The 16,014-nt window shown below is 47.0% G+C and overlaps 1 protein-coding gene across 1 annotated transcript; it reads right to left on the minus strand.

Moving 5' to 3' along the window:
* Positions 1–2,657: 2,657 nt before the first annotated feature.
* Positions 2,658–10,615, minus strand: faah2b (fatty acid amide hydrolase 2b). Its single transcript, XM_084487272.1, has 11 exons — positions 10,386–10,615; positions 9,793–9,875; positions 8,658–8,794; positions 7,260–7,469; positions 6,818–6,937; positions 6,349–6,484; positions 5,992–6,109; positions 5,664–5,783; positions 4,748–4,859; positions 3,827–4,015; positions 2,658–2,971 (listed from the first exon to the last, which is right to left on the minus strand). Exons 1-11 carry the CDS (start codon positions 10,566–10,568, stop codon positions 2,796–2,798), a joined length of 1,584 nt encoding a protein of 527 aa, XP_084343398.1. The 5' UTR covers positions 10,569–10,615; the 3' UTR covers positions 2,658–2,795.
* Between the last annotated feature and the right edge of the window lie 5,399 nt (positions 10,616–16,014).

Genomic DNA, 16,014 nt, shown 5'->3' on the forward strand with positions numbered 1-16,014 from the left:
GCTCATAGGCCCCTGGGTTATGGTTCGTTTTGGGCCCTATTAAGCCTATTAGCCCTGTTAAGTTGAGGCACAACTTTGAAAATGCTTTGTATTTGGTTTGTTTTTGGACCAAAATAATTGGAAGTCGGAAATTATTTTGTAAACGTAAAAACATTGTGATTTTATGTCAAATCATGACATCACAAGGGCGCAGCTGATAGAGCTGTTTGTAACGACCCCTGGAGTCCACGAAAGGGCTTCATTGGAGCTAGATGATTATCACCTCCGACCTCTCACCATTCTGTGTCTCGCTGGTGCAGCGGTGAGGTTACTTGGTTTTCAGTGCTTGAGACCGGGGTTCAAGTCCCAGCACGCTCGATCATTTGTCCAGAGTGAGGACGTTCAGACCCTGATTGAGTGATGTCTGAAGTTTATGCTTAACACCACCTGTATTTAATGTTACCTCTGGCCAGATCTGCCTCATAGGCCCAGCAGATAAAGGCCCCTGATTACGACCAATGGACTTAATTGTACCAGCCCTGCTATGGGCGGTCTCCATGGGAACCTGATGATTTTATCAGCCTAACAATGTGTGGTGAATTGTAAGGTCAAGTATAACTTGCCACTAAACTCTATGCCTGTGTCTCGGTGGCGCAGCGGAGAGAGCACACGACTCTCGGCCCTGGAGTCCACAGTTCAAATCCCATCAGTCTCCAAAAATCTAAAGTTTTTCAAGGGGCTAATTTCTTTGGGATGGGGGGGGGAAAAGATCATTCAATCACTCCTCCTTTCAAAATGTTCTGATAAAAATTAGCAAGACACCTTTGGTTCTAACCCCCCCCCCAGCCCCTGTGAAGGGGGGGATGGGAGGGTTCTGCAGACACGTTGGGGGCCCGTTTTGGGGTGCCCCCTTCTTGGTGGCCGTGTGAGCGGGGACTCGAACCTGAGTCTACAGAGTGTTAGCCAACACTCTTACCGCTGCACCACCAAGACGCCGACTAGAAAGTTCCCGGAAGTTTCTACTTGACTTTGCAATTCAGCAGACTTAGAAATAATAGGATTTATTTCCCACAATGCCGTGGACATTCCCAGGACTTGAACCCAAGTCTCCGGCTTCCAAACCACCAGCTCTACCTGCTGCACCAGATTGACCACAATTAAAACATTTCAGAAATGATATATGACATTGATTTATTAAATACATGCCATAATTGCAGGTTTCAAAGAACATCTGCTGGTCTTGCTCCGAGGTCATCCAACAGCGCTCCGAGGTCATCCAACAGCGCTCCCTCTCACCATACCACTTAGAATGGAGCAATGGTGGCTGTTCGGAGGTTACACATGACATGAGCGTTGCAGTTAAATCCTGTGCCCATCAGACTCCATCACACCACTCCTATTCAGTCCAGGAAGAGAACACAGTCAATCTCTTGTTTATGACAAACAGTTTTACAGATAGAGAAATATTATAGAGCCAGTCCACAATGCAAATTGATCCATCCTCACCTTATACTGGCCTGGGCAGTCACAAGATACACAAAGTGAACAACTGATCAGGACCCATTATGAAGGGCTCATAAGCCCCCAGGCAATGGTTAGTTCTGGGCCTTATTAAGCCTACCGCAGGCCAGCCCAGGGTGACAGACAGTGTAGGAAACCCATATTGAATCTGAACAATCAACCACAAAAGTTATAGTTAATAACAATTTAATATCATAAACACCACGCATGGCATGATTCTCAATAAGGAATAGGATGGAATGCAGCTCGGAAGTAGTGAATGGACTGCTCCGTTTTCATTTAATTTAATTCCATTTAATTGCCGTTCGGGTTCATTGGGCCAATCGATGGCCTGAAGAGACTGATTGACAAGCCAGGCCCAAAGACGCGCAACAAAAATGTTTTTATAAAAAGTCTTGTATTAGTCTTACATTTTCCACGTTCAATGATTTTGTATATCAGCACGTCATTAGAATTAACTGTTTGAAAGGACGTCTGCCTAAAAAGCACCAACTTCTAAATGACTGGCCAATTTCCTTTCTATTGGCAACATCCAAAGACCCTTCCGTACTAATAGTGTAAAACAGGCATTATAAGAACATTGATTGGGTTAACAGATCTGCAAACTAACTTAACCAGACCAATTCTTAATAAACATGAATCAAAGGAAATAAAATAAAAATACAAAGTAAATTCAACAAAAGATGTGTGACCACATGGATGAACACAATAAGAATCACTTCTACTCAACCAATAAACATACACTCAATCAATAGTCTACATTACCACAATATGTGATCGCGGACACACATACAAAGCATGCATTTATTCAACCCTTAATTTCTGAGAGAGCATTGAATTTATTTTTCTAATTTGAGTTGCTCTCTTTTCTCACCCAACATGTGCTTTCATCCCTGAGTGCAAATCATACTTTCATCCGTGTTGACATTCATAGTGCTGCTTGATTCATTCAGTGTACAACGTTTACACCACGACAAGTCAGTGCCACCCCATCTGAACTCCCAACTGTGCCATAATGCTGGAGTCCGAACCACATCAGCGACAAGACTGACTATAAAAACGGGCCCTTTCTGCTCCTGGCCACCACACTGGTTCCCAGGGAGCGCATGGAAGAAAAACACACACACACACACACACACACACACACACACACACACACACACACACACACACACACACACACACACACACACACACACACACACACACACACACACACACACACACACACCTAGTTCCAACCCCCTGCCTGTGTGTGTATAGACACGTGTTTGTTCCCGGTAGCGGTGCGGTCTTCATTTGGCCCCGGGGTCCCTCCAGCCGCCGAACGACTTCTCCAGGTGGAGAGCCAGGGCCAGGGGCAGGCGGTCCTGCAGCTTCCCCGCGATGAGCTGCACCCCCATGGGGAGGCCCTCCCGGCTCAGCCCCAGGGGGACCTGGGTCACGGGCAGCCCCAGGATGTTGATGATGCCTGGGGAACAGAACCGAGAAGCAAATACTAAAATCACTGGATTTATTTTACGCAGAATACCGTAAAACTTCAATTAAAAGCAGAGTCCCAATTAAATGCTGAGTCCCTTTTACTAGCCGGGTGTGGCTACACGTTTTGACAAATAAACCCCGGTCTCAATTAGACGACGGGTCTGTTTTTTTTTGGTGAGAGTGTTCTGCCCTCTACCCCCAGCGTATTTCCGAGCATTACCAACTTTCGCCAGTAGATGGCATTAGTGGACCAAAAGGAAAATCGAAAAGGAATTGTTCCATATAGACGTCTGTCTCAAATATAGGCCGGTTGAGTTCACTGATTGAAACAAATAAAAGCCTGGGCTATTAATTGAAGTTTTACGGTAAACGACTCATCCAAATAATACAGTGGCGGTTTGTCACCGCGGTGAACCGTTCTTAGTCCTCGTTATGTGCTAGGCACCGCAGTCTCGATAGCAGTGCGTGTTGTTCCATTCGTGAGTGACATTGTGACCCTCCGGATCCAGTCCAACCTACACTTCATTCCCTGTCCCTTTTTCAACCCATTGTCTTGACTGTCCACCGGGTAGAGCGGGTGCCATATAGTCTCAGTCCTGAACGCAGTGACCCGGGTTAGAACCCTGCCCGTGGTCCTTTGCTGAATGTCCACCCCCTCCATCTCCCATATCTTCATAACCATCTCACTCTATAATAAAGCATTAAAAAAATATCTTCAAAAATGAATAAATAAGGGCCACGTTTAAAGGCGTCTGTCCCGACACGTCTGTGTGTACTTTGGGCATAATTCACTCGGATCAAAGAAGCTAAACGTCCGACGTTTGAGAGCCACGCGACCGCTCACCGGTGTAGGCGAAGTCAAAGGGCCTGAAGAGCGGGTGGTGGTGCTTGGGGGCCACGTTGGGGTGGGTGGGGTACAGCAGGACACCGTCCGTCCCCAGCAGCTCCTCCACCTCCCGCTGCAGCTTCTCCTTGTGCCGCAGGATGGAGGCGGGGGCCACCGCAGAGTGGGTCTTCTCTATCATGGCCAGGCCTGGACACACACACACACACACACACACACACACACACACACACACACACACACACACACACACACACACACACACACACACACACACACACACACACACACACACACACACACACACACACACACACATGATCGTATTGCTATAAAAAAGACAAGTCATTCTAAGTCATTCTTTTTGTTGGCTTGGATTAGCTTGATTCGGAATCTAGATCAAATATATCAACATATAATTCATTATTCAATAATGATTCACTATGGAAAAATAGTAAGTTACATTTTGGCAGTGTATAAAATGCAGGATTCTTACCTCTTCTTTGTTAAAATACTGTCTATATAATACAAACTCAGAGCCACGTCTAACTCCATTGCTGATAATAATAGTCTGGTAGTCTCTTGTCCTGAAACAGACGCCTGGTTGTTTCTGACCTTGGAAGTTGCTGTCTGCACATACAGTAATGTGAAGCGCTATGTCTTAATAAAGGTCTGTTCTTTGACTACGGGTTTCATGGACACAAGTGATGTCAAGGTGGCGACAGACTGCATTAACAACATAGTAGGGAATCGAAAAGCACAGCAGTCAAATCGTTGGTTAGTCTTCAATGAATACATGTTGGATGAGTTAGGAGATCGCCTGTAGCTGTCTGTCGCGAAATTTCTGTCATGCACATAAAAAAGCTTATAAAACAAAAAGAAGTTCTTGAAGCCTAAGTAATCAAAGGGCTCGTCTCGTACCGATGGCGGCCATGGTGTGATCCGATTTTCCCAGCATCCATTTCACCAGCTCCCACACCGGCCAGACTGGACGCCCCGGCGTGCCCAGCAGATCACCAAACTTTAGAGGAGGCTGTGACACACACACACACACACACACACACACACACACACACACACACACACACACACACACACACACACACACACACACACACACACACACACACACACACACACACACACACACACACACACACACGTTGTGAAACAGAATTGGTAGCCGGGCTAGGGTGAATGACTCCCTTTGTTTTCATAAAACTAATGTGATTTGTCTCGGAGGGGAGGTGGGGCGAACTGAGCCTCTTAAGATGCTTGCAAGCTGCCCCAACAAACACCCCACCGGCACAGATTCCTTCTTTTCTTTACTGTTCCCGGCCCTTGCACTGTTATTAGTAAACATGATTTGCGACATAATGCACAGCAAGGTCAATTGGTAAGTCTCCGCGATTGTGAAAACCTTAAACCTGTACGTGAAGGGGGGGGGGGGGGGGGGGATCTCTCATGGACTGACCCCAAGTCTAAACAAGCTATGAATGATTGAGAGTGCTTCGTCCCTTCGTAGATGTTTCTCTTATGTAAACAGGGCCTTAGAGGGGATTCCCCTCGATGTAGCCATACGAACTGGAACGCTGTGTCAACAGACTGATACGTTCCTAAAAAGAATACTACAAATATCGTCATGGGCCACTCAGAGTTCGGATCGGTCTGAGGCAGTTGAGTTCAGCAAAGAGAAAAAAAATACCAGAGGACATGCGGTCATAAAATGGTCAACCGCAATGGAGCCAAGACGAATGGTGCTCCTACCTGGTATATAAGCATGTCTCATTAGCATACCATAGCTCTTTATACATTGAGATCCTTCTGACAGACCTACCGCCCCCTCGTCGTCCGGCAGGCCCATGTAGGTGTTCCAGATCTGGAAGCCGTAGCGCAGCTCATGGAACTTCACCTCCTCCACCCGGACCCCCAGGTCAGACTCCAGCCGCTCCACCACCTGACGGGGAAGACCACCACCCCCACTCATTACGCTGTGTGTTCAGCGTGTGTGTTCAGTGTGTGTGTGTGTGTGTGTGTCCCATCTGCACTGTGGGGTAGGGAGCGACAAATTGTCGGAAGCGTGAGGCGGAACGGAGAGAAGGAAAATAAAGGGATGAGACTGAGACTGTTGCCGTTTTACAATACACAATAATACACACACACACCTGTCTCTGGACGCGGAGGAGCTGACTGTCGACGGGCGAGGTGACGACAGAGCCGCCGTCGTGAGGGACCGTGAAGAAGCGCAACTTCTTCAGGTCCACCTTTTCGGAGAGGGACAGCCTACACACACACACACACACACACACACACACACACACACACACACACACACACACACACACACACACACACACACACACACACACACACACACACACACACACACACACACACACACACACACACACACCTCAAAACCTTGCCGCCGTCCGTTATCCAAACCAAAGCTCTGCCTTAAGAGCGGCCACCGTTTCGAGGTGGAGCCGTCCAATGGGAGGCCGTCGCCCGGCGGATCTCACCTGTGGGCGTTGGGGCCGGCCATGATCTGGAGCATGGGCAGCAGGTCCTCGGCGTAGCGGCACATGGGCCCCAGGCTCAGGTACTCCTCGAAGCGGCCCGAGACGGGGGGGTGCTGGTTGTCACTGGAGACCAGTCCTGAGGAGGAGGAGGGGGGAGGGGGGCAGAGGAGCAGAGGTCACGACCCCCGGTGTCTAGTCTGCGGAGAGAAGGCCCTGAATTGTGGGATTCTACGTGCAGGTATGTATATATTCTTATTTTACTTGAATATTGAGGACGATGGTGGATATTTTGGTGTAAAAAAAAAGGTGATCAAAGGTTAGGTGGATAGACGTTTTGGTTTGATGCCACACCTTAATACCCTTACACTTAGAAAGGGGATTAGGATCTGCAGGACCATTCACCCATGGCGTGATTATGGAGTATGAGCTCCACGCGTGCGTGCGTGCGTGCGTGCGTGCGTGCCCTTACCTGAAGTCGTTTTATGGCCAAATATGCCGTTGAAGAAGCAGGGCATTCGAATACTGCCTCCGATGTCCGAGCCCACCCCGATCACGGCCCCGGCCGACGCCAACAGACTGCCTTCTCCCCCTGACGGGTGACACACATGCCGCAACAGAGGGGCTGTTCTTATTGGAGGAGTCACGTCAGATGTGCAGGAGACGTTCAGGTGTGTGTATTCCGACATGTGTTTGTTTATGTTTGAGCGGAAGTGTGTCAACAGTGTGTGTGTGTGTGTGTGTGCGTGCTTGTGTCAACAGTAAGCTTTAGTATGTGTGCCAAGAGTATGCCTTTGTGTGTGTGTGTGTGTGTGTGTGTGTGTGTGTGTGTGTGTGTGTGTGTGTGTGTGTGTGTGTGTGTGTGTGTGTGCAAACATGTTCAAATGTGCGTGCGTGTGTGTGTGTGCACAGACCTGAGCTGCCCCCCGGTACCCTCTCCAGGTCGTAGGGGTTCCTGGTGAGGCCGTACAGGCGGTTGTGCGACTCGGACCACATGCAGAGCTCGCTGGTGTTGGTCACCCCCAGGGGGATGGCCCCCGCCCGCTTCAGCAGAGCCACCGGGGGGGCGTCCACCACCGCCACCACCCCGCGCCGGGACACCAGCCCCGTGGTCTGGGGCATGCCTGTCAGGGAGGGGGGGGGGGGGGGGGGGGGGGGGGAGACGGACCCACTCTGTTAGCCAGTGGCTAATAAACAATAGCAATAGGCGGAGGGGTGGGAAAAATAATCGATTCTTCGATGCATCGCGATTCTCTCTAGAGCGATTCCGTCTCGATGCAGAAAAATTAATAATCTGAAACAAATTGAATTTAAAAATAATAATTATATATATATATTTTTTGTTGTTTATTAAATTTGTTCACCTGCTGCAGAGTGCTTCATTTATTTATTTTATTTAACCTTTATTTATCCAGGTGAGTCCCATTGAGACCTTTAGCCTCTTTTTCAAGGGAGCCCTGACATACAGACATAATATATGACAATATATTATTGTCATAATATATGACATAAATATATTGCACAAAGAAACATGAAGCATAAAAACTGATCACTTAGACATTACACAAAATTTGACGAAACACAAAAACAGAGCACAGAAAAGACAGGTTCAACAAAACATACTGAACACTGGGAAGATTAGATTACAAGAAACAGGTAAGACAAAGTAAGACAGATAACGCATAAAAAACACACTGAAACACACCGCAGGGTTTGTTGTTGGTTGCGTCAGAAAGCAGCAAAAGTCTTGTAAGTAGCAAAGTCAGATGTATATATATATTTTTGAAAATACCGCATGGAAATGTACATTAAAAAATTGTTGAATCGCCCTTGGCGTCCGTTCCCATACAGGAACCTTTGTAGCGGCTACGCAACGCTCACAAGCCGACGCAGCACGGCGGTCACAGAAAGTGTCGCTGTGTTAAGGAATTGACATCAGCGAAATGCAATGCAACGTCTTAGACAGGGGCAAACGGTAAGCCTGTTTTTCTGTTTCTGTTATGTCAAAGTGTGTTTGACCACATGCATACCTCACTACAATACACACTCGATGTTATATCTAATGTCGATGACCCGCCTCAAACGTATCCAAACAGCGTCGACTAGTTAGGAGCTGGCTCAGAAAGCTCCTACCCCCGAGGCAGGGGCTACCTGAGCCACTAACTGAGCCGCTAAGCGGTGAAGTCGGGCGGAGTCTCTCTCCAAAGCCACGCCCACAGCGGCTCGCTACAGGGAAGAGTCCCTCAGTCGGAACGCGCCCGTTGACTTCTCTCATGTAGTCGCCGGACGCGGGTACACTCAGACCCGCGTACCCTGCAGGGCGAAGGACTCCTTGACGGAGAGGGGCACCCCCAGGAGGGGGAGGCGGTCGGCCAGGACCTCCTCCCCTCCCGTCTCCTCCTCGATCAGCTTATCCACCTGGGAGGCCTCCTGCAGGGCCGCGGCAAACCTGGAGGGGGCGGGGGGGGGGGAAGTGAGTGACACACACACACAGTGGTCAGAGGGAGAGAGAGGCAGAGACACACACACACACACACACACACACACACACACACACACACACACACACACACACACACACACACACACACACACACACACACACACACACACACACACACACGGTCAGAGAGAGAGAGAGGCAGAGAGACGGGTCAGAGAGAGAGATAGGTTAGAGAGAGAGAGACGCAGAGAGCAAGTATAGATAGAGACAGACAGAGACAGAGAGAGAAACATAAGCCTCTTTCAAACATAGTTCCTGGTAAATTACCTGGATTACATTGCAGGCACCGCTAGTGATTTTCACTATTCACTCATGCAGATACGTTCAGCAACATCTCCGTTTTGCGCCAGTTCAGGAATAGATCGGCCAAATCGTCCAGCAGGTGGCGGAATTTCCACCTGCCGGCTATTATTTTTTTCAGGAACATTGCCGTCGAGTATGGAGGCATTTTAAGACAATAATCCTCTGCAAATTGAAGTTGAAAAATAAAACCCAATTGCACAATTGCTTTTTATCTGTCATAATAAGTGGGTTTATAGTGGGTGGAGTTTGTCCCGCACACTCATTTGCATTTTATTTATTTGCATTTTATGCAAATGAGTGCAAACGCAAATTGGATGATTGCATTTTCATTTTATTATGACTCAAAAAATGCGTTCATATTATGTTCCAGTGCCAATGTCATTTTAATGTATTCAATCAACTTGTTTGCGAGAGGGTTTTTCGAGATGCACTTGAATCAGAAACACGCATTTTACACATTAAAGGGGACATGAAAAGAATGCTGGATGCATTTGCGCGTTAAGATAAGCGCATAATCAAATACGTCCCCAAATACGTGCAGTCCATGACCATGGAGTGGAGACAGACATGTAGGCTACTGTCTCGAACCAAGGTTTGCCAACCACTAAACAATCCTCCCCCAAAGAGTTGCATGTACTTGCCGGTCTTTGACCATGGCGTTGATGAGGGGATTGACCTCCTGGATTCTGTCAATGTATACCTGCACTACCTCCAGACTGGTCACCTGGACAAAGTGGGGGGGGGGGGGGGGGGGGGAAAGGTCAGAGTCTGTGTGTGTGTGTGTGTGTGTGTGTGTGTGTGTGTGTGTGTGTGTGTGTGTGTGTGTGTGTGTGTGTGTGTGTGTGTGTGTGTGTGTGTGTGTGTGTGTGTGTGTGTGTGTGTGTGTCCTCTGTTTGGTTTGTGATTAACATTTAACCAAACCGTCACAACATAAGTTTAGGGTAGAAGTTTAAAATCGCGTGGGTTACATTCCACATGTATCTGTGCATCTGTAATCTGTTCAATTTTTATTTGTTTTACAAAAATCACGTAGACCGCGATGCATTTCTAATAATTGTTCAAACAACTGTACAATCGGTCCAGGAAAAAACGAATAGGCCTACTGGAGAACGTGAGCGTTAATTAGATCGGAGCCAATCAGCGAATCGTTCTGAGTGACGGTTGAGTACATTCCGAGAGACAGTCACATCATTCACACTCTGGCTGACTTGTCCCTTGACCCAAACCGACAGACCTCTCTTCGTCGAATCTTCCGTGCAAGCTGCACCGCTGAGAAGGTCAGCAGCGGGTTTTCAACAGGAGGCAGCTTCCTCCGGTCGCAAGTCCGGGAAGAAAGAACCCGAAAAAGCCCAAACAGGGCTCCCATGAGCGCCCTGAACAGCCATGCCTGTACGCGTTCTAGTAGGGACAGCGCCATTTCCTTACTCGCGGACTATAACCACGGAGCGCAGGGTTTTATTTGCAGCGTCACCTGCATATCATGATATGGGCAGATCTCCCAGCATGCAACGGGGACACCGCTGGCTTTCGGCACGCGAGGCTATATATGGACAGTCCACTGCTGAAATAGGTTACCTACCTTGCTAAGGTCCATGTTATAACAACGACTGTCTGTTTCAAGGTTGTGGTTATCCTGCTAGTGACCTAATGGAGCTGTGATCGGAACTTCTGTTCTCCTTTTAGTTCAGTCATGCCAAACAGAGCAGAGCTAATAATTGGGATTTAATGTTATAATTTCTCAACTCAAATGCGTGCATATCAATAATTGTTTAAATGCAGTTGAGGAAATAACACCATAACAGGTTAATAATAATTCGAATCTATTAAGAAGCCTATATACAGCACACCCGGCAATATCATGGCGATGCCAGCAGCGCCATTAATAGGCCTACCATATATATTGCGCACAATCCATCATTACAAATAACTTCCAATTCATCATTTCACAGTAGTCATATGCACTTTTCCTCTTTACGCATGCACATTATTTAGCCACTTGGTGGCGCCATCTACACAGGCTTTGAGTAACAAAGTCTCGCTGTCACTCAAAAAACGCTATTACATTCTGAGCACGTAGAAGGGACAACGGGCTGCACTGCAATGCAGGTCAGTGGGTTAGTGGAAGATCCGTACCGCTGCCTGCAAGCAATGCGTGCTGTGCATGTTTCCATGGTTTGGATGTATGTGGATCTTAGGCTATCTTCTATGTGTAGGCCCCGTTTCGCCTCTATAACTGCTTTGGAGTTGTGGAGATCTCTCCTTTTGAAGCCATGTTATCATACGTGCTGCTTTGAAATATCCTTCATATTAACACACAATTCATGAGTTATTTTTGAAATACAATGAGTTCCGTTGTTACAACTTGCTTCGGGTTGAAACACACGTAGAAAACAAGTTGAAAAGATACTAATAAACAAGGTCACTTGAAATAATTACACAGGCCTACACAAATAACACATTTCTATCATTGCAATAGTGTCTAGCCAGTCCCTAGTTTGCTAACCTCCTTGGAATCAATCAATCCATACGTCTATATCCCGTTCATCGAATAGCTATCAGGCCTCTTCTTGAGTCTCATAAAGACCCTCTGTCTACTATAAGCCACATGACGCATATTCTTGGTGGAGCCGTTTTGAAATATGCTTTGCGGAATCTGCCCAGTCACATGACGGATATAATGTTCTCTGGCATCTCAGTCACCGATTTTTTCTCTCTGACATACAGTGCAGCCGAGCATTCATCAATGCGTGCAAGCGAAATCCCTATTTTCCTAAAATTCATCACTCATCAGCGTCCAGAAGGGGAGATCACTGGGTTTTGCATGTGCATGTCGATAGGCCGCTTCCATTCACTTGCACTCGAAACAGGATTTGAAACACATTGGAAATCTTTGTAAAGTAATTAAGTGTATTCCCCTCACATGGACAGGAGATGGGCAACTAACGCTGCACGTCAATAGATGCAGTCAAAGGATATTGAATCTGGAATAAACAACTCAGAATCTGGGTAAAATAGATAAACGCCAATTAACATATCTTGGCGTATCCATTTAGCTCTGAAAACGTTTGTTGTAAAAGGGGTAGCTACACTACAGTTGCTCTAACAGCGATGTCAACTTTAGACAAACGCTCAAAAGGGCAGCGGGCGTGTACTGTATTGATGAAATTACTGTATCTTATCCCTGATTGATGAAACTGGTGCCCAATGGTTATCGCAGAGGAGCAATGTAGTAGGCCTACAGCTAGCAGTAACATAACCAACGGACGAACAATAAAGTAGGCCTATAAGTAAAATACTAAATTCACATTGAGTTATTTAAAAGGTCAATGGCAGCAGGGACAAATCGTTTTTGGGTGTGTTGGTCCTACCCCTTGGCCAGATTGTATCTAGGGCCAGACAGATGCATTAGAACCCTTGCGGGGGGCTAGGATCAGCCGAGGTTGATTGGGCTTTCTTCAAAGTCCGACACTTGTACAAATGGGGAGGGTCATTCAAGGTCCCGCCTGCAAATTTGCTCCATACTTTGACAATAGGCCTACTTCTATTTTTGAGGGAAAGTGTCCCGTACCAGCAGACAAAGGAGAATGTGAGTCCCCCAATTCAATAGGTTTTACTCAGTTTTACTATAAGTTCACCCACAACGTTGAAGCTTACAATAATCGAAGTGCCAAAATCAAATCAATCCTCATTATGTATTAGCATAATTTATTATGCCCCACAGGCCATTCGTGTCTGGTGTGATTGATTATATTTTATGAGATGTAATAAAAAAGAAAGCAAAGACTCATTTGGAAACAACCTGAACAAAAAATAAAATAAAGGTCTAGTTGTGAGATTATGTTCTTGTTTAAGAGCTCTAAAGAATGCGACGACAGAGACATCTCATTCTCCAGTTGTAAATGGAAACAACTTAGCGAGCCTCAGGCAGAGGAAAAACGTTGGGACGTGCCGAGACAGGCGTAAAGACTTGTGGAAATCAGGGGAACTTTGCGTGTCAAGACGAGTAACACAACTAATTTATTTATTAAGAGACAGAAAAGAGTTCCAAACTCAGAAACACCACACATAACTAAAACAATTTCGGAAATGTCAATTGATTTACGCATACGTTACACTTAAAGTAGACCTCCTGATTAACTAATTGCAGAAGCCGTTGACAAGGCCGTGGAATGCAGATGGGCTGCTCCAGAGGGGGCGCACTGAGGACACCTGTAGGACATTGAAGGTACTACATGTGACCTATGGAACAGAAATAACCTTAGGCCTCTTTATTGATAGCCTATCTTCTCTTACTTTGGAATTTATTGTGTTCGGTCCGGAAAGTTTAATGCCTGCTTTATCGCTTTCTCGAATACATGCCCTGATGTAAACTTCAGATCAGATTATATCTACGGGCCACTGGGCCAGATGACACTCTCCCTTTCACAATCACGAGCGTGCATGCGCGAGAACACAACGCACACGCAAACAGACTTTCCGTAGGCCTAATGATTCCCGGCTTCCCTGCTCTTATCGTGTGCCAGATAACTCACCGCCAGCTAGCTACTACAGCTAATTATTCCCATACCGGCACGAATATATGCTTTTCGACTCCAACCTCTGTATCTGAAAGAGGAGCTGGAGCGGGATTTGAGATGGAGGCCTTCACCGGTAGCTCAGATCCATTCAATCCAACCTCGCTTCTCCTGAACAACAGCTCTGAGATTTCAAAATAAAAGCGGAACTGATGCATGGCGGACTAACAGGCAATTCATTTGCTCTTTAATCAGATCATGAAGCAAAGAGCCTGTCTGGTTTAAGTAAACTAATCTCCTAGTGGATACTAATTAACTTTACCATTCTCTAATGGGGCGGGAAGAGGGAGGGGGTAGTATTTACTTTACAGACCCCTCTATGGCCCTAGGGGGCTCTGCTGAAGTGTGTCTCTCGGGGCTAAGGTGTGTAGTGTGTGTGTGTGTGTGTGTGTGTGTGTGTGTGTGTGTGCGCTTGATGAAAATATGTATTTATTCTTTTGATTTTCCTTCATATGTGAGTATGCTCCAGTCACTGTCGTCTTCCCCACTTCGTGTGTGTGTGTGTGTGTGTGCGTGCGCGTGTGTGGGGTGTGCGTGTGTATATATGTGTGTGTGTGTGTGTGTGTGTGTGTGTGTGTGTGTGTGGTTGTGTGTGTCGCACCAGCACCATCATCATGACCATTGATCTATTCAGCAGGCATCTTCATCCACTTTGGCAGGAGCGGAAGGACTGGAGGGTGTGTGTGTGTGTGTGTGTGTGTGTGGGAGGGGGGAGGGGATGACCATGTGGCATCCCCCCCCCCCCCCCCCCGCTCCCCAGCTCCTCTCCTCCTTTGGGGATGAGCGGGCATGTGAAACAGCTGGTGCACTCCAACCCAATTAGAGCACCTCCCCCCCACCCACTCCCCTACTTGCCCCCCTCTAACCAAGACCCCCTGCCTGGGTCGCCCCCGGCCCAGCCTGCCGGGCCCCCATGCGGCCCCTGGGCCCGGTGATGCTGTGCTGGTCAGTGGTTGGTAATGAGGTGGGGGCATGCAGGCTCTTGTACCAGGAAAGAGAGAGTCAGCCGGATGATGGATGGTGCAGGAGGTTGGGGGGGCAGTGGCGATTTCTCTAAGACTGCAAGGGAAGCTCAGCTTCCCCTAAAATTAAAAAAATTTAATGGTCAAATATATACTGTTGTGTTAACATTTCATTGACTAAAAATGCGTTAGAACATGTCCATCTTTTATTTTACTTTGATCCCACGGACGCTCAGTGTCTCTGGGGGTGAATGGAGGGGTGGGCTGGGCTGGACGCTGGGCTTCTGTGTGATGATTGGAGGGTCTGCGAAAGACTGAGTTGCCATTTGATTGACAGCGATTTTGAACTATAAAAAGTCGCCGGAGCTCTCTTCATTCCTCAGTCCCATCGCGGATTTTGCAAGTGAGTCAAAAGACGAACTGCAACCTATTTCTTGATATTTGCTTGGCGAAATTGCTAGACAATTTTCATTGTACATTTCATACACTTATTCACACAATTCCTTGCTTCAGTTTAACATAATTCCCACCTTTCCTTGTTCAAGTTTAATATCGTTTTGGTAGTTGGCCATCACTTTGATTCAGGGAGCCTGAGGTCTGAACTTCAAGTCCTGTATTCAGATCAGGACTTGCAGGTTGATGGGAAATCTGTGTGATTTCTTGGTGTTCCTTAAAGACATGGAGTTGGACAGTGCAATGCCTCAGCTTTACAACCTTTCTCATTAGTGGCAACAATTGGAGCTACATCTACAGGTGTAGAAAGGAGCTTCTTCTTTTAAAGCGGCTCAAGTCCTACACCCATAACACAATGGGCCAAGTCTGTTTAAGCAGCCTACCTCTGCTGGCCATTGAGAGGACACTGGTCAAGTCACTGGAAAATACAGCTAGTTGGTATGACAGAGCATTTCCTTGAAAAGGAACAGAGAGCATAATTTACATATACATAAATTGACAATTTATATGATGTAGGCCGAAAATGAGCTTCTTGGAGCTCTTTGAAAGACCAGCAGCCGCCACTGTGGGGGGGGAGTGGTGTTGGTGGTGATGGTGTTGGTGGTGATGGGGGAAGGGGTTTGGGGGGGTATAGATTTTTGCAGGATGGGGTTCAGGCATCAAATTGGACACACGTGTGCCTGATTCTGTTTAACTTTACACAAGAAGCGATTCATTCCGGGATTATAAACAACTTGATGAAAGGTAATGTGGTGCGGTTGAAGCGATGGTCGTGCACAGAAGAAGGCTTTTTGAGGACAATTTTCCGAGCAGAGTTGAAAAAAAAAAAGTTTTTACTTGGGATTCAAATCAGTATTTCGGTCAGGCTGCGTGC

The sequence above is a fragment of the Micromesistius poutassou genome, assembly GCF_964030765.1.
Source record: "Micromesistius poutassou genome assembly, chromosome: 23".
In the NCBI taxonomy this organism is placed as follows: Eukaryota; Metazoa; Chordata; class Actinopteri; order Gadiformes; family Gadidae; genus Micromesistius; species Micromesistius poutassou.